The sequence below is a fragment of the Melospiza melodia genome, chromosome 1 (genome assembly GCF_035770615.1).
Source record: "Melospiza melodia melodia isolate bMelMel2 chromosome 1, bMelMel2.pri, whole genome shotgun sequence".
NCBI classification, from domain to species: Eukaryota; Metazoa; Chordata; class Aves; order Passeriformes; family Passerellidae; genus Melospiza; species Melospiza melodia.
The window spans coordinates 128,261,440-128,282,202 of record NC_086194.1 but is presented as its reverse complement, the minus strand read 5'-3'; the positions used below and the strand labels follow the sequence as shown (position 1 = coordinate 128,282,202).

Genomic DNA, 20,763 nt, shown 5'->3' with positions numbered 1-20,763 from the left:
TTTGGCGTCATCACTTGAGTAAAACTAAAAGTAATTAAAAAAACTAAATAACTAAATTAATCAAACTGGACTAAAAGGGGAGGGGAAGGGAAGGGAAGGGAAGGGAAGGGAAGGGAAGGGAAGGGAAGGGAAGGGAAGGGAAGGGAAGGGAAGGGAAGGGAAGGGAAGGGAAGGGAAGGGAAGGGAAGGGAAGGGAAGGGAAGGGAAGGGAAGGGAAGGGAAGGGAAGGGAAGGGAAGGGAAGGGAAGGGAAGGGAAGGGAAGGGAAGGGAAGGGAAGGGAAGGGATCGCACAGCAAAAATTGCATTGTGACACTGTGTGGAATTCCCCCCCCATGCCTTTTGTACTAAACAGGTTTAGTTTGGAAGTCAAAACTAATTTTTGAAGAGACCATTCTGCAAATTCCACTCTGCCACACTGAGGCCAGGCTGGGTGGTTTTCCATGCCCTCCCACAGCCCAAGAAGCAGCCAGGCCGCAGTGGGAGCAGGGGGATCACGGTGCCAGCGAGGCGTGTAGCTGAAAAGAATCCCTTTCACTGCTGTGTTGGTTCTGCCGTGCTGCGGCTGACACAAATGTGCTCGTGGCAGTCAAGTGTGCAGGGGAACACTGAAAATCACACACGAATTGGACATGTTAAGCTTTTACAAAATGGGCTACATTAAACCATAACCTCCTCATAAATCCCCCTTTCTCTGCGTGCATTCTTAGAAAGTTACATCTATTTTTAACAGGGTTCAGACTATTTGGACCTGGAGAGGTGTCCTAGAATCACAGAATGGTTTGGGTTGGAAAAGGGCCTTGAAGATCTTCTAGTTCCAAGCCCCTGCTTTGGAGTCCCCACCAGTCTTGTGTCCTTCATAGACAGTACTCCAGTACAATACCTGTCTACACAAAAAATAGTTTTCTCCATAAAACACATGAAATCCACTTTAAACACTAACTTTCAGCAAGGCTATCTATCTAAAACATGAATGCAAGAAAAGAGATGACTGATGAGTTTAAAGAGGTAAGTCATGAAGAATGGCATCAGACTAGTTATTTTATATTAAATCTGCTACTAAGTAAAAAAGTACTTTTATCCACAAAGTCTTCTGCAATTTTTTTTTTTTTTTTGTTAATTTTAATTAAGGGATTGAGTAGCTCCAATTGTCATTTCTGAGTTTGAAACCTTTCTCCTAGTCCAGTAAAAATGTAGCACCTATATCACTAGCTTGATGTGCTGGGGTTTTTCCAAGATGTAAACACAAAAATCTGTCAGAAATAAAGTTACTGTTCTATAAAGGATTTTGAGAAAAACATGCTATCAGGTTTTCTTTAGAAGCTTATGGACAAAAGGACTTGTAAATATTCATAGTCAGACCTTCCTTTTTTGGTTAGTTCAATGAAAGATGCACCACTGCATGGGAAAAGGATCAACATCTTCGCATCTGTGCCCTGAGGTTTTAGCTTTTAGGAGGTATTAGTGTTGAGAGGGAAGATAATCCTTGTAAAATACATAGTATTAAGACAACAGTTACTGTAGTAATCTACAAAGATAACCTGAATGATCTGAAGCAAAATTGTCTTTCTTGGAATATGCTGCATAAGCCCATTCATGGCATAGATTTCCATGGCATGGACTTCTATTCATATATAAATCCTATGAATATGAAGCTATGTATGTATTATACATATTTTCATTCTATTGTATACCAAAAAAAAAAAAAAAAAAAGAAAAAAAACCTTGGACAAAGAACAAATTCCTAGCACTTGGACACATGTCAAATGTACACCACTGAGGCTCAGCCTTGCCCAAGAAAAAGAAAAAAACGAACAACCACACAATTTAATCTTTAAATCTCATAATGGTTGACAGAGGCAGCTGAACAGAGCAGTGTGTTTCAGTGTTTCTAGAGCCTTTGCTGCTGTACTGAGTTATATTTGCTTCAAGCATTGCCCCTGTTCATTAGCCACAGAACAGCAAAGGGGTTCAGAGCTGGCTGAGAGATCTCTGAAAGTACTTAATGTACTGATCATGCTGGGGGATCACTGTGAGCCCTCGTGTGCTTTAGGGTTTTCCTCAGCAGGTAAGTCTGTAGGTAAATATAGAATCACTATCAGTATAAAATTATTTAAATCAGTAGATTGAGTAAAGGATGGTCAAACACAGCAGACTGGGCTGTGCTCTAGTGTGATGCCTGTCAGACAGAATATCTGCAAAATTGCACGTCTCAGAGTGAAACAAGGCTTATCTACAGAATGAGGGCTATATCCCCAGAAGGTCTCAGGAGTTACTGTGGAAGAGCAAGAAAGAAGGCTTCCTCAATGCAATACTGTGGCAAGAATGACTAATTCCCAGGTGTGCTAAAAGAAATGCCTTCGCTTCAGAATGTGCCTTCTGGGAGACCAATATTAAATATGCATTTTAAAAAGCATGTTGGAAAAGTGGCAAAGGCACAAACAAGACCTGAAAAAAACTAAAGTTACTGATTTTTTTAGAGGGAGAGACTGAGATCTCAGTCTGCTAAGCTTATCAAAAGGATGATGAAGAGTTGAATTGCTCACATTACATAAGTATCCTCATGGGGAGACAGTAGATGTATAAGAGGCTTTTTAATCTGGCAGATAACAGCATAATAAGAAGCAGCATATGGCAGATGAATTCATACAAATTCAGTTTAGAGACAAAGACCATTTTTGGTGATGAAAATTATTAATCTTGGGAATAAACTACCAAGGGAAGGGGTGGATTTTCTTTCCCATGAGTTTTCAAATCTAAGCAAGGATGCTTTTTCAAAGCATATAAGTTACTGAACTCATGAAATGTGTCTTGAGGTAAAGTGAAATGGTCTACAATATACAAAGTTAAACAGAGCATGTTATGTTACTATCTAGTCTTGAACTCCACAATTCTTTGGCTGAGCTTCATTTCTGTAGGAACCTGAAGTGGTGGTGTGGGAAGAAGCTGAGCATTTCCAGCTGAGGAGCTTAGAAAGAGCAGAAGGACTGTAAGGGACAGCAACACAGACTGGTCAGGAAAGCATGGCTGGATGTTACAGAGTGTATAACAGTGGTGTTTACAGAGTACTGCATTTTCTGTGGCTGATAAAATCTGGGACTGCTTAACTGAATTTTAGTGTCTCACCCAGCAAAGTTAGATAAATCTCTTTGGTCCCACTGGCTAAGGCTACACAGCCCCAGCACACAGACCAGCAGGATGATGGTTTTCCCTCCTGGCACATTCAGAGCTGACTGCATCTTGCTCTGTGCTGCTGCTACATGTCACTGTCCCCTCCACAAGAGACCTTACTCCTCTATTTCCGTTGACCTGGGGCTGTTCCCCTAACTTTCCTGTGCCCCCATGAGTGCCCAGGGCAGCTTCCCTGCACCTTCTCTCCAGTTCATCAAATCCTGACAGGCTGTGCCACTGATGCAGCTTTTCACAACTGACATTGCAGCAACTTGTGGCAAGAGGAGAGAAAAAGATGGTTTTTTTGGTTGTTTTTTTTTTCTCTTGTTTGGGTTGGTTTTTTTTCCTCCAAGCAAAGGGCCTGTCCATACCATGTTCAAATTAAACTATTTCTAAAGGTGAAAAACCTCCAGGTGGCTCCTGTGCTACCTAGTTCTTAATTTTGCTTTTCCAACAGTAATTGAAGCCTATTGAGGTGGGGGAGAGGGCAAAGAAAAAGCATTCAATCCAAATAGTCTTGTGAGGGAGGTAATAGTGCAGGGCTAAGGAAGCTCAGCAGTCATTTAAGTGCACAGCTTCTTGTAAATCCTTTCTGAAAAGCCTGAATGAATCCCCCAAATGAATGGCCATTTTGTCCCTTTAGTTCTCCTTCTCTAGCACAGAACTCAATGTGCAGCTTGTGGACAGACAGATTCCACAATAAATAGAGAAGGAGAGTAAAACTAAACCTACTGGAGCCTGGCCAGCAGCAATGTCAAATCTCTTGACTGATTTCCCAGGGAATTCTTGCTCTAAATGTCAGGAGAACATAGCCCTGCAGCCAAACCTGGACCAGACTGATACCAAGGCGTGACAAAATGAATGACCTAAGTAACAAGATTACACTGCAGGAAAATTAAAACTTCAGAAATGTGCAAAGATCACATTTCAGTAAGTGGTGTTTTATGTACGATCCTTTTAGTAGACAAAGCTTAACCCAAACTTATAAAACATAAATTGGTGAGGGGAAGGGGATTTATTAGTGGCAACAGAATGAAACTTTTCATCACTCAGGAAAAAAAAAAAGCCTGAGAGTTTCTGCAAATGGTTTCTGAAAAGGCTCACAGCCCGCTCTTAAACGCTCTTGTCAGCAGGAGCCAAGGAAGGCCAAAGGAATTTGGTCTCCTAGGAATCTGCACCACTTTGAAAACAGCAACTAAGTCCTCCATCACCAGGGCACTTCTACAAATCCTCTTGGAGTCTGTCCTGCCAGGGACAGCAAGTGTCCCTTCTGCCGTGGTTGCCTGCAGCCACTCATGCCCAGGGAACTGGCAGGAGCCTAAAGAGCTTTGGGATTTCTGATCCTCCATCAGCTGTAGTTGAAATGGCTGGTGGGCTCAAGATCTGCTGAAAAGGGCAGGAACACCCAGAACAAAGAGAGGGCAAGAGAGAGAGAGAGAAAGCACAGGCATGTAAACCTCCTTGCTTTTGGAAACTAAAAGCCTGAAGTGATGCTGAGAGAAGTCAAGCAAGCTGAAGAGCTTAACAACAGCAACATAAGGAAGGACAGAGTCCAGATCCACTAGGTACAGGTGGAAAAGGACTAAGACACCAAGAAAACATACAGTGCTTCTAAATTGTGTTCTTTTGTTTGGTTTTCGTCTTTCTTTAAATCTGTTTCAGTCTTGACTGACAAACCCCACAGTCTGACAGCTGCCCAGGATGGGTATCTATGAGATTTGCCATAGCAGTGAAGGGACTCTTCCCACATTGTAATTCAGTGAGATGACAGAGCCTAGTGCTGGGAGTTTTTCTGCCCCTCTCCCTCATATTGTTTTAGCTGGAATTAGTTGTTTGCACATTCCTCTCTGACTTTGGCAGTGTGCCCTCTCCTCCATAACCAACCAAACTGAAATCCCAGATCCAGCACGCTTCAACTGTCTGGGAAGTTCTTGTTCAGAATGGGGATATCTTATGTGTTGTAGCATCTTCTCACCATGGCTCAAGTTCCTGCAGAGATCTTTAATTCATGATGTCCTAGAAATTACTGTAGAAACTCAGACTTAATGTTCAGTGAAGGAGAAGCAGAAGCACAGCAAGATTCCTCTGCACATTTCCCCCACCCTGACATGGATTAAGTTTTAACACCATCTTTAAATTTTTCATAGTACTCTTTTGTAAGTTATTGCTTTAACTATGTTGAGCACAGTAGCAGGAGTATTTCACTGTTGGATAGAAGTCCAAAACAAGTTAACCCAGATTTTATAAAGATGACAATATATAAGAAAAAAAAAAAAAAAAAAAAAGAAGAAAACTATGAACAAACAAACAAAAAAAAAAAAAGAACATGTGTGATCCCAACTCCCAACACTGACAAATTTATCCCTGGATAAACTGGGGCAGCTTTCCTCTGATTTTCAGTGCCATCTCAAGGGATGTCTTCCTTGCCTTCTGTGGTTTCAACAGAACATAGTCTGTTTGTTTGATCAGAGTTGGCACAGTGTACTTCGCTCCAGGTTTGTGCCCCAAGCATTGCCTTTCTCTGTTTTATGTGGCCACAACCTTTGTCTAATCCTCCAGAAGATCTTTCACAATAAGAATGGTAGCAGTGACAGAAGCTATTAATGTTCTGGCTTCTCCATGTGGCAGTGATCTGCTCTGCAGATCAAAAAGAGCAGATATACACTATCTGCCAGAAAAGGAAAAGCAATTACTGGTTTTGCTAAGTGAATTTTGTTTGTGAACAAACAAACATGCCAGAGGAGCAGAGTCCACAAGGTGCCAAAGAACAAGTGAGGTTTTTTCTGAAATCACTGTAGCAGATTGTGAAGGGCTTAGATTGAAAACCCAAAGACAGCAAATGAAAGAGCAGAGGTGTGTAAAGACGACTGCACACAACCACCCCCCACCCATTCCCTCACTAAGCTCAAGATATACACAAATGATGTGAAGTTTGGAAACCAAAAAAGCAAGCATCGAGCCTGCAGCTTCTCTTTTGCCATTAAATAGTGAGTGTATCTGGGCATCCTTTATGACATGGTTTTAGAGAAAGAGCAGGCAAATGGAGAGAAACACCTACATTTGTACATTATGATAGCCTGTGTTTGCCATAAACCCTGATTTGTAAGCATTTAACATATGGATATGACTTTTTTTATTGCTGTATTTACAAATTTGTCTAGGGCATCCTTAATTGATAGTGTTATACATTATATAAAAGCGAGTAGAAACTCGCTTTTCACTGTTATAAATTTTTGTCTATAATCTCCTAGCAGAAGCTCAGGGAGGACTTCCTGTCTATGGTTTCCTGAAGCAGTTCTTCAGATCTGGCAGTGTTTATTCATGGTTAGAAGGATTATCTGATACAATGTGTTTTGTACAGGCTGACCGGTCATGCTAAATTTTGGTTTTTCACTGTTGATGCATGGATGCACAGCTTTACCTGTAGTTGAAACTCATTGTACAGTTGAACATGTTCTTTAGAATGTATTCATTATAACTTAGTGAAGTGGTCTCCATTTGGCATTTCATACTAGTCAAAACTTTATTCAATTTAGCAACTTCAACAAACAAAACACAATGTAAGAACTATATAAAGCTATTAGAAAGCAACCAAAGGAGGGCTACGAGGAGGGTGTAGGACCTAGAGGGAAAGCCATATGCAGAGTGGCTGGGGTCACTTGGCTTGTTCAGCCACAGGAAAAGGAGACTGAGGGGAGACCCATCACAGTCTAGAGGCAGTGAAAGGCAGGTATTGATCACTTCCCTATGGTGACCAATGATAGGACCGGAGGGAACAGCATGAAGTTGTGTCAGGACGTGTTTAGGTTGCACACTACAAAAAGATTCTTCACCAAGAGGGTGGTTTGGCAGTGGAACAGGCTCACCAGGGAAGTGGTCACAGCACCAGAGCTCAAGTGGTGTTCGGCCAATGCTCTCGGGCACATGGTGTGATTCTTGGGGCGGTCTTTTGCAGAGCCAGGAGCTGGACTCGATCCTAGTGGGTCCCTTTCCAACTCAGGATATTCTATGATTCTATGATTTTGTAACCAGTAGAGTTCCAGTAAGGTACTAACAGGCATTTTAGATGGATAAAACTCACTGTCTGCTGAGCTACTAGGGCTGCTTTCCCTTCAGTACACCGAGCGGCAGAGAAGAAACCGAGCAGATTTTGAGTCCTCCCCATTGCCGGGCGGCCCCGCGCCGCAGGAGCTCGGCGCTCCCGTTTCTCTCTGCCCGGCAGCCCGACCCCCCTGCCCTGCTCTCGGCGGCACATGACCGAGGCCGGCCCGCAGCCGCTGCCCCGCCGCGCGTTCCTCGAGTGCCGCACCAGGTAGGGAGGGAGGGAGGGCAGCGCCGCACGCTCGGAGCGTCCCGCCCCCGCCCCGGCCCGCTCCCAGCCCCGGCCCCGCTCCCAGCCCCGGCCCCGCTCCCAGCCCCGGCCCGGTCCCAGCCCCCGGCCCGGCCCCGCCGCTCACCCGCGCCCGCCGGGGAGGCATGAGCGACGGAGCGGCCGCTCCGCGCCGCGGGTGAGTGCGCGGCCCTGCGCGGGGAGGGAGGGCAGGCGGGCGGGGGACAGGCGGGGGACAGGCAGGCGGGAGGGGACAGCCCCCCCAAACCAAAGATGAGTTTATGGAAAGCTTCGGCGGGAGGGGTGCGCGGTTTCGGGATGGGACTGTCCGGTGCCAGGTGCGGCGCTCCGCGCTGCTGCCTTTCTGCCTCCGCGCTGCTGCCTTTCTCCTCCTGCGCTTGGCACCGAGGGATGGCAGCCAGGCAGCAGCTCCCCCTTCCCGAAGGCACTATCGGAGCCTGGCGGTCGCTCTGGAGTTTTAACATCAGAGGTGCGAAGAGTGCAGAGAGAAGCAAACTCACAGTCTCTTTCCACATGTTAAAATTCCATTGTCTACTTGCAATAGAGAGACGTGTGTGGAGAAACCAGGAACCGCACAGAGAAAAAGTTGCGGTACTGGGCTCCCAAGACTCCCCACCTGCTGTGGATACCCATGCCAGTCGCTCATTTAACAGATTTTTGGAAAATGGGGCAGAATGATTACAAGCAAGCCCTGCGGCCGTGCATTGGTTTTGCAAGGGTGGCGTGTCGCCCTCGTCCCTCAAAGCCGGCCGGCAGGTGCCCGATGTCCATTCGAGCTCCAGCCGGCCGTGCGAGCCCAGGTCGGGCAGCGTGCGAGTTTGCTGCGGAGATGCCACTGTAAATAACCACGCACAGAAATCATGTGTGACGCCAGTGTCCTGTGGAGTGGCTGGCCACAAGCCTCCTTTCAGGATGTGTGCTCTGCTCCTTGAAATTATATTAGTTACAAAACGAAGAATTTTTAAAATACTGTTTGACTTTTGTACCGAAACCTTTGTTATGATTTATACTGTTATGGTTTTGAAGCCATAATCATGCCTGAAGCCTTGCTGGCAACGTGATCTGCAAAACCCACTTTGTGTCCTATCAGACACAATTTACTGTGTAATCTTGTAGCCCAGACCAGAGAATTTCCAGTGTGCCCACCTGTGAAACTAATGTGTGACCATCACATTAAAGCGGTTTTCTGTTGTATTTTGAATTTATCTAAGGAAAACGTGAACTACTCAAAAAAACCCCTGTTTTGCAACTTTGATGGCAAATCTCAGCTGCTGAGAGGTCCCATTTCAGTTTCAGACCTGTCACAGCCATCACTCTGACTCATCTCCAGCCTTTAATTGTAACTGCATGCAGAACAAATAGTGGATGTTCGAGATGGTTTTGATATCTAAGTTGCTGGCTCCATTTGAATTTAAGTGAAAACCTGGGCTCAGGGCTCAAACACAGTATTAAGCTTTTACTAACATTTATAGAGGGTTTAGCTGTAGGGAGGAAAGGTGAAGGTTTTTAAAAGAAAAATTTGGCTCTGACAACTGAGCATTTTGCTTAGTGTTGAAATCATGGAAGAACAAACTGCTTCAAAAAAGGATTTTTATGGATTAAAAATAGATATTTATATCATTAACTGTAAATATGGCTGACAGAGTTCTATGTAGCATGATGCTCTGGAAAAACAAAAACTTACATTGATGAGCCAGCTTTTGTGTTTGAAGCATTTGGCTTGCCTGCGGCATTTCTGCATTTTCAGGACTGCAGATAATATTGACTGAATTGACTGCACGTGCTTTCAGCTGGAGAAGCAATATGAGATCTGTCTTTCCTAAGGGGTAGTCTCCTTCTAGTCAGGCCCACCAGGAGTCCAGTAGAAGGTGTGATCTTCCACGTGCACACACACACTCACTGTTAAGGTGATTTTCCAAGATGTTCCACAACTAGTGAGAAGCCAACTGCATGATCTTAATGACAAATACAAACACCTTTTTCTGTCCACTTTCTGGAAGGTGTGTAATTAATCTGCTGATCTTGCTGTTCTCTGATTACAGAAAGAGACAGTCAGGCACATTTGAACAAAGACATCAGAAGTCCCCATGCTCCATAAACCTACATTTCCCCCTTAGTGCTCTTGCTGGCTGGAAATTTTTCAAAATTCTTGAATATGACACCGAGGCTTGCACCCGGGGAATCCAGGGTACATCCCAGCTGAGCTGAGGGATAAAAGAGTAGCTGAATGCTGCTTCCCTTGTCTGTGCACCCAGGTCCCAGGTTTCTCTTCCATGGGCTTCACTGTATGTGTCATCCCTATGTTCACCTGGAACATGCCCAGGGAACTGGGAAAATGAGCTTTTCTCAGTATGGATATAGCACCTATCTCTTACTCAGGTCACTAAGATAAATTATTAGTGAGGAAGCATTAAGGGAATCAGAGGTAAGCCTTTAAGTTTCAGTGTGAATCTGAGCATAGAGTTCAAAGGTAAGAACACCAAATACCTGTGAGCTTCAGCTTTGAGGGAGGCAATGATTTTGGGTTCATTTTGTACAAAAAGTCTAGTCTAGATGGTTGGCCATTAACTGACTGTTAATATGAGATCTTACAAAAACATCTTTCCATTTATCTTGAGTTTGACCTAAAATCAGAAGATTTGGGGTATTACTTTATTCTCTTTTGAGGTTTTGGTTTCACTTCTCTAGAGGAACTTGTCTCATTCAAGTGTCTCAGATCCCTTCATAAGCACTTAACAAAGGCCATTTTTAGGAGAGAATTTAATTGTTCTCATCTGAGAGTGTAGAGAACTGAGGCAGAGCTCAAAAGGCCTATCCAAAATACAGAGTAAATTAGCATAGAAAATGAGTCAGGGAAACAATTTATTTGCTCCAGTCACAGCGTTAAATTGCTTTTCCCTTACTCACTGTAACTGTTAAGAAATTCATGGGCTTTTCCTCTTGCAATGACTTGAGAAGGGCAGACGTGCCTTTTATGCTCCTTTCTGATGTAACTGGTATTAAATATGCATTGTAGCTCAGTTACCGTAGATAACTGAGCATAAATTCATCCATCTTCCACTTGAAATTCTGTTCCCAAATGTAGCCGCTGAATATTCTTTCTTTTGTTTTCTACTTTTTGGATGGGTTGGATGTTTCTTGGTTTTGTTTTTAGAGAAGAATCTTTTTAGCATTCCTTAGAAACTAATTAAAATGCTTCCCTTTTGGCTTATTCTCCTAATTTATTAATACCACAAATAACTTTTCTTTGGTGACCCACTTTCATAGGTATCTGAACATCTAGCAAAATTGTAACTCACCAGGAAGGCGGTGTAGACTAATAAATAGCATCTCCAGACAAGAAGAAAAGCCAAGACACTTCTTTCTTTTCCATGCAGAGTTTTACACACCACACACACAGAAAATATTGCTCTATTCCCCAGCTCAATTGGCGCCGTTAGCCCAAAATAAAGCATTTTATTGATTACACAATTGATTTAAAGGTCAGAATGTAGGATTGCATCTATTCTCCTGCCTGAATTCAATTTCCACCCACTATCCACAGTGAAGAAACTGCTCTTTGCATAAATATAAATTGAAATACTGATCTGTGTGAGTGTTCAAGGAAATAAACTTTCTCTTCAAGCTCCCAGGGCAACTCCCCAACACTACACTGTCATCAAAACCACTAGGCTTCAACAAAGATACTGCTTTTTATTGAATTATCTTACCTGCTTTGTGAAAATGACAGGTTTGCATAGAAAAAGAGGATACTCACTGATTTAATGAACATGATGATCAACAGGCCACTGGAAGTGGTATAGCTATACAGCCTCTAAATCAGAGGCCAGCTACCATAAAAGAGTACACTTAATTTCTTGGTCATTTCAAAATACACGGACATTGCTTTTTGGGAGCTGAAACTATGCAGAGTTATCACAAGGAGTGATTAATTACCCTGTGTCCTGCAGACACTCCAACTCTGGACATGTTTTAAGGGCAGTCTGCTCTAAGAGGGAGTCTGTGGTTGTCCCAGCCCAAGGATACTCAGTGTTGCCGCCTTCTCTCCAAAGTCGGCTAAAGAGCAGCCCCTAACAGGAGAGCATAAGGTTTATTTGTTGGCTTCTGATGAAAATTTGCTTTCCTTTTCAGTAAGTGTGCACGTCTGTGTAAGTGTGAGAGAATTATGGTGGCGTTTAAAGGAGTCTGGACTCAGCCCTTCTGGAAAGCCGTTTCGGCGGAGTTTTTGGCCATGCTCATTTTTGTCCTCCTCAGCCTCGGCTCCACGATCAACTGGGGTGGAGCAGAGAAGCCCCTGCCTGTGGACATGGTCCTCATATCCCTCTGCTTTGGACTCAGCATTGCCACCATGGTGCAGTGCTTTGGGCACATCAGCGGAGGCCACATCAACCCTGCCGTGACCGTGGCCATGGTCTGCACCAGGAAGATCAGCCTTGCCAAGTCCGTCTTCTACATCGTTGCCCAGTGCCTGGGGGCCATCGTGGGCGCGGGCATCCTCTACCTTGTCACACCGCCCAGCGTGGTGGGAGGCCTGGGAGTCACTGCGGTAATCTCCCCTCCTCTGCCTCTTGAACTAGCCTAGCTCAGACCCCGAGAAAATAGAATCAGTGTCACACAGAATGAGGACAGCTCAGGTACAGATTTTTAACAGCTTGCTGGTTTATTTACCACACCCAGACAGGGCTGAAAGCTCTCCTTAGGATGGGTTTATGCAGTGTAATAGTTATAGCTGATCTTTTTATAGAAGCTCTCTTTCCTAGAACTTCCCCAAATCTGATGACAGCAGGTAATATTAATTTACATACAAAATTTAAATAATATATGCGTGAAATGCCATTTTTATATGGTCTGGAGAGGGGGGAAATTAATTCTATGCTATTATGATGGGGATTGAAAAAACATCAATTTAAAATGACACACTTTTGAAATAGATGGTGGCTTAGATTTCAGCTTTGTTCTAAACTAATAAGGAATGCCATCAGTTAGGCCTGTTGCAGGACTTATTAAAAATGCACTTGAGCCGCACACTGCTTAATTTTTAATTGAAATTTAAATTAATTAAGTCAGGGCTAATTAATGAATTTATAATTGAATAGTAAATTACAGTGCTCCCAAGAAAAAAAATGGTGAAAGTGAAATGCAGCATTTGCAAATCCCTGTGTAAAAATAAACTATAGTTCTGCAGTCTAACTTTGAAGTTCCAGTTGGATGTTATTGTTAAGCCTTCTGTTCTCAGTCCAGCAATGATTTTCCATGTTTCTCAAAATAAAAAAACATTTTAAAGTTTTTACAAAAAGGGAGAAGGGTGAAGAGGGGGGAATCTGTACCTCTAAAAGTTCATTGTTGTCTTTCACTTTGTACTATTTAGAAATGCCATTCATTGAAATACAATTTGTGCATGTGATAGCTTTCTGATTAACAAAATCACCTTTTCTTCATTTCTGGTGTTTCTTTGCCTTCTTCCAGGTACACAGAGATCTTTCTGCTGGGCATGGACTCCTGGTGGAATTGATAATTACATTCCAGCTGGTTTTTACTATTTTTGCTAGCTGTGATTCAAAACGAAGTGATGTCACTGGTTCAGTAGCTTTAGCAATTGGATTTTCTGTTGCAATTGGACACTTATTTGCTGTAAGTTAATGGTTTCTCTTTAAAAAATAGATCCCTTCACCCTTTATGATTACTTCAGAAGTAAATGGAAACTTTTGTGACCTTAAGAGCAATTACAGCTATATAGCTGCCGTATTCTTTATGGACCCATGCCAAAGCCCTTTGGAGTCTCAGGAGTGTCCCCTTGGGTAGGGTGTTGCACCAGAACTTTGGGCTGTTCATGTGATGACTTTTTTTGACTTTGTGTTAAGACTCAGGAGAGTGATGATATCTGTTGTAAAGAGGAGGAGCTGTACAAAACCAGGGTGGTCCCATAGAAATCGAATCACTGCCTTCCAGACTTTAATAACAGGCAACATTTCTCTCTGCTTTAGATCAATTACACCGGTGCCAGCATGAACCCAGCTCGATCATTTGGACCTGCTGTCATTATGGGAAGATGGGAAAACCAATGGGTAACTCTCCTTTCATACTTCCTCTACCATAGTGACAAACAGTGGTCAGGATTTTTCATACATCATTTGCTACCAGTACATCCCATAGAGACCATCCCCCAGGAAGACAGGCACTGACCTGCCCCAAGCTTAGGCATAATCATCTCCCCATCTAGGACTGCAGTGCAGCATGCAGCATGTTTGGAATAGCATCTTACTATTTCAGGGGCCATTTTGTGGAGGTAATAGCTTGGGTAGAAAAGAAATCATAGGAAAAGTTCAAAACAAAAATGAAAAAAGCGACCCAAGGAGACTGAAAGAATTGAACTGCTGGAAAGAAAAATCCTCCAAGGCAGATTGCAAACCCCTCTGGTCCTGCTGGTGAGGAGCTATGGAAGTAATTCTGTCAGCTTCACATTTCACCTGGTTCTGCAGCAAACTGGGGCAGATGTATAAAATGAGAACAGGAACCCTCTGTGATCTGGTTCCTGGGGGAGAACCTGCCTCGGCAAATGCCTGCAGTGAGAGATGAAGAGGTTGCAGTCTGGTGTTTGCAGACCAGGCCAGATGTTACCTGCTTCAGTTTGAAAGTGTCAGCTTAGTCAGGCGCAGTTGCGCAGGAAATAATGTTATAAGCAGGCTGTGAATGATGCAGTGAATTTCTATAGCATCCAACTTACAAAAAAACATTTCATATTTTATAAGGGAAAGATGGATCACAGCTCACCTAATTATAGAGAGGGAAATCACTTCTAGAGACACACTCAGTGCAGACTGAAGAGCTGCATATTACAGTGCATATAAGGATTTTCTTGATTTTTAAAGTATGAAGCCCACATTGCTCCCACTGCAGCTAAGAATAGAAATAGCATTGTCTTCAGGCCCTAAGGCTTCAATTCTGCAAACACGATACCATGTGTAACTTTGTTCCCAAGAGTTATCCTATTGAGGCAGATTTACCCAGTTATCAGTGAATGGCTTGTTCATGTGAAAAACTGCTGTAGTTTTTCACAAGATTAATTATCCATACTCTGAGGAAGCCTGTAATTTATAATTAAAGCTATAAACAATAAACAAATAAACAAATGCACCATGGAGAAACTTGCAGGAGAAGCTTAGTTACTGTCCTGGCCACTTGGAAAAACAGCCTTTTCTCTTCCTCCAGAGCAGTGACGTTGGCATACCATTGACAGAAGCCTGTGGGCTTTGGCACCTGCTAATGTCACTGCACTGCTGCTGGTCATGATTAAATAGATAGGTACCTACAAAGTTGTGTTATGTCCATTGTATTTGCTTATTTAAATTAGATTATCAGACTGCCTGTTGTGGTTGACTGCCTGTTGTGGTTGACTGCCTGTTGTATTGTGTAGGATTAAATTCCAAACTTGAAATATTTTGGAAACATAAGTCTGAAATACCAAAGCAGAACTCTTTGTGTGTACTCTAGGAAGGGCCTTTGTGTGTACACTAGGAAGGGCTTTTTTCCTTGAAAGTTCATTGTCTTCTTGGTTCAAAATGCAGGAAGAAAATCACTTTTCTACATCGATGTTTCCTTTGTGTGTCTTCTTGCAAAGAGTCCATACTTTTGGTCTATAGCTGGCAGTGAGGAATGAAAAGTTTAGAAGAGGCTTCCTGTAAAGAAGATAGTTCAATAAAACTTGACTTAACTTCCTGATAGATCAATAAAACTTGACAAAATTAATTCACTTCAGAGAAGTGGGCCATCTTTGTCAGCCTTCTTATCACTGTTAAATTAAAAGCTTAATGCCTGGGATTTTTCCCCACCCCTTTTTTTGCAGGTGTACTGGGTGGGACCGATAATCGGAGCCGTCCTTGCCGGTGCTCTGTACGAGTACGTCTATTGCCCGGACGTTGAGCTCAAGCGCCGCTTCAAAGACGTCTTTGGTAAGGCCACCCAGCCCTCCAAGGGCAAGTACATCGAGGTGGATGACAACAGGAGCCACGTAGAGACCGATGACCTGATCCTGAAGCCTGGCATAGTTCATGTGATTGATATCGACAGGGGTGAGGACAAGAAGGGAAGAGACCCATCCAGCGAGGTGTTGTCTTCCGTATGACTAGCAAGAAGCACTGAAAGCAGAGAGCGGCCTGTTAGCACGTCCACAGATATCCTTCCACCCATTAAAGAAACAGATCTCCTCTAGACTGAGCACCTTCCACTTCTTGAAAGGTATGGTGTGGGCACATGCACGGAGTGGTGTCACCAAACCATACGCCTGCTCGGTTGGAAGATTAGGACTTTGCTATAATTAGGATTCCCTATCAATTATTCCAAACTTAGACTTGTTCCTAGTATTTTCCTTTCCTTCTTTCTGGAGCAACCCCAAAGTCAAAAAAAAAAGGAGATGAAAGCATTCTCCTTTAATAAAGCAGTCAATAATGAGATAAAGATAGAGATGTGTAACATCCAGATTGACAGTTAAGACGTACCAGGAAATGCCTATAGACATGGAGACCTACTTATCAGATTGTTCTTCTGACACTTAATTGGCTGTTGTCAGCACCGATTATAACATCTTACCCATTAAGCCTTCTCTGCGAGGTTCAGAGACAGCACCAGCACTATTTAAGAGTTTTATCCACAGTCAAGCAAAGGAATATTGTTTCCACTCATGTACATCACTATTGCCTTGCAGACTACCTCTGAAAAAAATGATACTTTAACAGGCTTTTAAGAAAAAAAAATTCTATCAACCCATCAAATTTCGCTCATCTGATTCACTGTATAAATACATTACCTTCATCCCCAAGAGTAAATGTGCTGAAATGGAATGTTGAAGTGTAGGGTAATAAGGCTGCAAAGCAGTTGATTGTACTTCTTGCTCCCTCTTGTCATTGTCTATCTGGTGAAACATTCTCCTGGGGTTTGACTATTGACCATTCAGTGTTAGCAGACTCTCAAGGTCATGCAAAGAATATAAAGGCTTTCCTGTTACTTAATAACTTAAATAAGAGATATCAGAAGAAAAGAAGGCATATCTGTTTTCAGTGCACTTGTTTGAATACACATTTCTGTGCTAATTTATGTAAACTAAAGGTTTAAATTACTCACCTATTTTCTTACGAGAAGGTTGGAGATAGTGTTTTTTTTAATTTATTAGTAATGTAGAGGGGTTTTAACTTTTAACTGTATTGAGACACTGATTGGGAAATATTTTTTTATAACAGATGATAAAAATACGACTGCCTCTGGCTTTTTGTTCTAACTGATGCCTAACTATTTGAACAGGTTCACTGCTTGTTCCTGTGTTCATACAGTCATAAACTACACCTCTGGCAAAGGTTTCTTTATCTGTTGTTAGAAAAAGGTTCAAGTGCTTGCAGGGTGTTTTAGGGGCAAAAGGACATGAAATATGTTTGGTAAACAGTCTTTCCCCTATAGAGGATTTTGCCAGACAAAATCACCCCATCAGAACATTTCTGTAAAGCTTTTGCTGACTTACTGCTTTTGTTTCTGATCAGTGGCTTTGAGTTTTACAATGCAGCTGCAGAGCAGTCAGGAGCATGGTATTATTACCATAATTATATAGTTTTTATTTTTAAATTGAAAACCTATCCCTGCTTATTTAGCAAAAAGAGAGGAAAAAAAAGTATTAGTCCTGACTGTGGGCTGTATTAGCCTCATCTGTTCTTTGACATACTCTACATGCAATCTTTATTACAGGGAATTAGATGTTTCTAATGAGATAATAAACCACTACAACCCTCAAATCTGTGCACTATGTTCCAAGGGCAATTCTAGTGTCCCAGCTTGCAGCCTTGTGTAGTCCCAGCGTGTCCTTTTTCAAGTTCCACATTTTTCTTGTCTTAGTCCCTGTTAGTGTGGTGCAAGTTCCCTGCACTGAGCATGAGGTTTATGACTTCTTCATGCATTTGCAGTTGAGTGTGGCTGGGGACCTGCAATGGACAATGTCAAATTGCAGATAAGGGCTCCTTCCCACAGCAAGGACTGTGTCCCAAGGGAAGGGCAGCACAGGTGTGGTGTTAGACCTCTGCTCAGATGGATGAATACCGTGATAAAGAAACTCAGTAAGAAAGATCAAAACTTGTTGGGGATTTGTCTAGGCAATAAGTTGGGCTTTTTCTTTTACGTAGTTCCAATCTGTATTTGTTAAAGGGACGTTTTGGTTAAACCTTTTGCATGGCTTAAAAAAATAAAGAGTAATACACATAAAATTGGTGGATTTTTAAGCAAAGGTTTGCATTTTTTTTTTTACTTAAAGACACTCCTTAATTTGTGAATTTTGCATGGTACTGTGTTATTTAAATAAGAAGCTGTGATTTGCTTTATGCTTAAGGGTCCTTTACACAAATGGCTTGATGTGTGTTTTCCTCACCCAGCCTGATTCTGCTGCTGAGGTGAGCAAAATGTGAGCATAGCACCAGCCACCTCTGTTAGGAGGATCTTTTTCCTGTATTAATGAACTGTGGCAAACACTCAGAACCAGCCCCAGAACCAGCAGAGCTCCTTATTGAGGATAAGATCCTGACACTTCTGAAAAGATCAGGGAAAAGAAGGGATGCTAAAATAGAGGCCAGCAGGCAGTAAAGGTTGATGCCATGCCATTAGACATTAGCAGGTAAGCAATGTGTGGTAGGTCTGCTCCTGATCCCACAGATTAAAACTTGTGGAGGAGTTTGTCATTGACTACAGTGGAAATGATCCTGAGCTTTTTTGGGGCGTCATGGCTTCTCTCACACACTTCACTGTGTTTTTTCTAAAATCCAAGGCTTTCAGCAATATGCTTAATTTTGGAAGAAGATGCATTCAACTTGAGGCTAATTACCCACCCTACAGTAAATCCTTAGCAGTGGCTGTAACCACAGGTGGTTCTGCCCCACCACATTCATATAAGGGAACATCACTCTTCAGCATCCATTAGGACTTAGTTTAGCACAGGGATACGTGCTCCTCTAAGCTGTCTTGCAATGGTATCATCACTGTACAATAGTCATGCTTGGTTAAATAATAGACTAGCATGACCTTTTAAAGGATTCAAGATACTTTTGCTTTAGTATTCTTTTTAAACATGTACTTTGATACTGTTTGAGTGAGATTTGTGTTCTTAAGCTCTTCAGCTCTACACTGCATCTCATAACATACTTGATGTCCTCTTAAAACATTTCTTGCTTTTGGTGGGAAATGGTTTTTTTTATGATTGTGGATGGAAAGACTGGCAGGTCTATCATCATTTTGGGGCCCCAAAAATAGGATGAGTCTCACTCCTCCATGATAGCAGGATTGTTTTCAATGCTATATTTGCACTTTAACAAGCACCTTCATAATGTTAAGTCACTGTGTTGCAGAAAAGAAAGCATGGAAGCCAAGGGTGATTCTATTGAAGCACACAAATACCTTTTAGGTTGTGTGTACTCTGAGAAGTTCATCACCCAAATTCTAGCTATTCTCAGGAAAAAAAAAAAAATAAGAAGAAGAAACCCTGCAGCATCCGAGTTGTCATGATAACCCTTCTGTCCAAGCATTCCACCTTTCAGTGGAAGTAGGAGTGAGATTCATCTCATGCTGTGTTTAGGTTTGTCACGTGTATTTGCATATCAGTTTTTCAAAATGTGCTTTTTTTCTGGTTATTAGTAATTACCACAGTGTGTGTTTAGAAAGCTCGATGGCCACCTACCTTTCTAGTGCTTGATGGCAGAGCAGCTGCTGCTGTGCTCTGAAACATCTTATCTGCTGGCTGTGTAACACATTCAGGATATTGTACACCATCCAATCTTTTTAATCTTATTAAAATATGTGAGAATTTACATTGTGAGTCTTTCTTTTCAAGGTGAGAGCTAAAAACACCATACACAATTTTTTGTATCTCAGTTCAGCCTGTGTGTATCTGAGTTTCTCAAGGACTTTCTGAATAGATAATATGTAAATATAGACTGCAGTATTTGCTACCCACTTATATGATCTAAGTCATCCTGTTGCAGTCTGAAATTTAGGACAAATGAGGTAAAGCAAACTGTGTATATGGATTTTTCCACAAGACTGCTTATTGTTTAAGTGCTTAGTCACCATGATATCAGAACTAATGTAATAGAACTTTAAAATTCCATATGTAATATTTGGAATAATCTACTGAAAAATTCACTATAAAATAATACATGATTATCTGGTTCCCACATGTATTCTACTGTATCTCACACTACTGTTGCAAATAAACAAGTGTCAAAAAAAAAGGGCGTCTTTTGATCATTGGAAACATTTCATGATCCTAAAGCTCGGGACTGAAATATAAGGAAAAACCCCAAATCCAACCCATGGAACATGTCTAAGAGGAGTCTGGAAATGTATGCAACAGAGAATGAATGATTTCCTGTGGAAAAATATGAATCAGAGAAGAGAGCTGCTTGTGCAAATGTTTTATTTTTTTTAAGGAAAACAGCTAAACCAATTATAGCAAAAATTATGCTGGTATGTTGTCATGGTTTAATCCCAGCTGGGAACTAAGCACCACACAGCCACTCCCTCACCTCCCCCACTCCCAGTCCAGTGGAATGGGGAGGAGAATCAAAACCAAAACCTGTATGTTGAGATAAGAGCAGTTTAATATAAAAAACACAAAACATCAGTGTGTTATCAACATTATTCTCATGCCAAATCCAAAACCACAACATTGTACCAGCTACTGAGGAAAAATTAACTCTATCCCAGCTGAAACCAGGTCATGTATGTACATCACTGATTTTGACAAATGGATTAAAAACTCATAGGACTAGTGGAGAGCCAAGGATTTGAAAAGTGATAGAAATTATACTGGCACTTCAGACCCCTTTCACTAAAAAAGCATGACAATCTTCAATGGAAATCAGATCCTGGGTAATTTACATTTCTAGTTGTCTAGCTCTTTGCTTGGAATGCAAAGTTTAGCTGCTATGACATTAATGGAGGTAAATTATGATCCTGGAAATGGCTAATATGAGAATCCATCACCTGGGATAGCTTCTGATCAGTAGGAAAGGCTCTTGCCTGATATTCACCCCTTGCAGTGCTTCAACTCTTGCCTTCAGCTTCTTCAAGCTCCAGAGGCACTTCCCAAGAGGCTTAGGGGGAGTGTGTATGTTGCATATGACTTAATACACACATGGTTTGTACCTTACTGAAACAGGCTCCCAAGGGAATTTAGGCGGAACCAGTAAAATTATTTTGGTGTCACAATCACACGAGG

General features: G+C 42.2%; 1 protein-coding gene across 2 annotated transcripts; it reads left to right on the top strand.

Annotated features, from left to right (window-relative positions):
* The first annotated feature begins 7,257 nt into the window (after positions 1–7,257).
* AQP4 (aquaporin 4) lies at positions 7,258–19,351 on the top strand. 2 transcript variants are annotated; one of them, XM_063167880.1, is made up of 5 exons: positions 7,258–7,481; positions 11,652–12,066; positions 12,987–13,151; positions 13,505–13,585; positions 15,364–19,351. In XM_063167880.1, exons 1-5 carry the CDS (start codon positions 7,423–7,425, stop codon positions 15,640–15,642), a joined length of 999 nt encoding a protein of 332 aa, XP_063023950.1. In that variant the 5' UTR covers positions 7,258–7,422; the 3' UTR covers positions 15,643–19,351. The 2 variants fall into 2 exon arrangements, with proteins under 2 accessions (XP_063023950.1, XP_063023958.1); XM_063167888.1 differs by lacking the exon at positions 7,258–7,481 and adding an exon at positions 7,603–7,677.
* Positions 19,352–20,763: the final 1,412 nt, after the last annotated feature.

Coding starts and splice junctions, on each gene's coding strand:
- AQP4 (XM_063167880.1), top strand. CDS start 7,423: ATGACCGAGGCCGGCCCGCAGCCGCTGCCCCGCCGCGCGTTCCTCGAG. Junction 7,482..11,651: donor TTCCTCGAGTGCCGCACCAG/GTAGGGAGGGAG, acceptor TTTCCTTTTCAG/TAAGTGTGCACGTCTGTGTA. Junction 12,067..12,986: donor GAGGCCTGGGAGTCACTGCG/GTAATCTCCCCT, acceptor GCCTTCTTCCAG/GTACACAGAGATCTTTCTGC.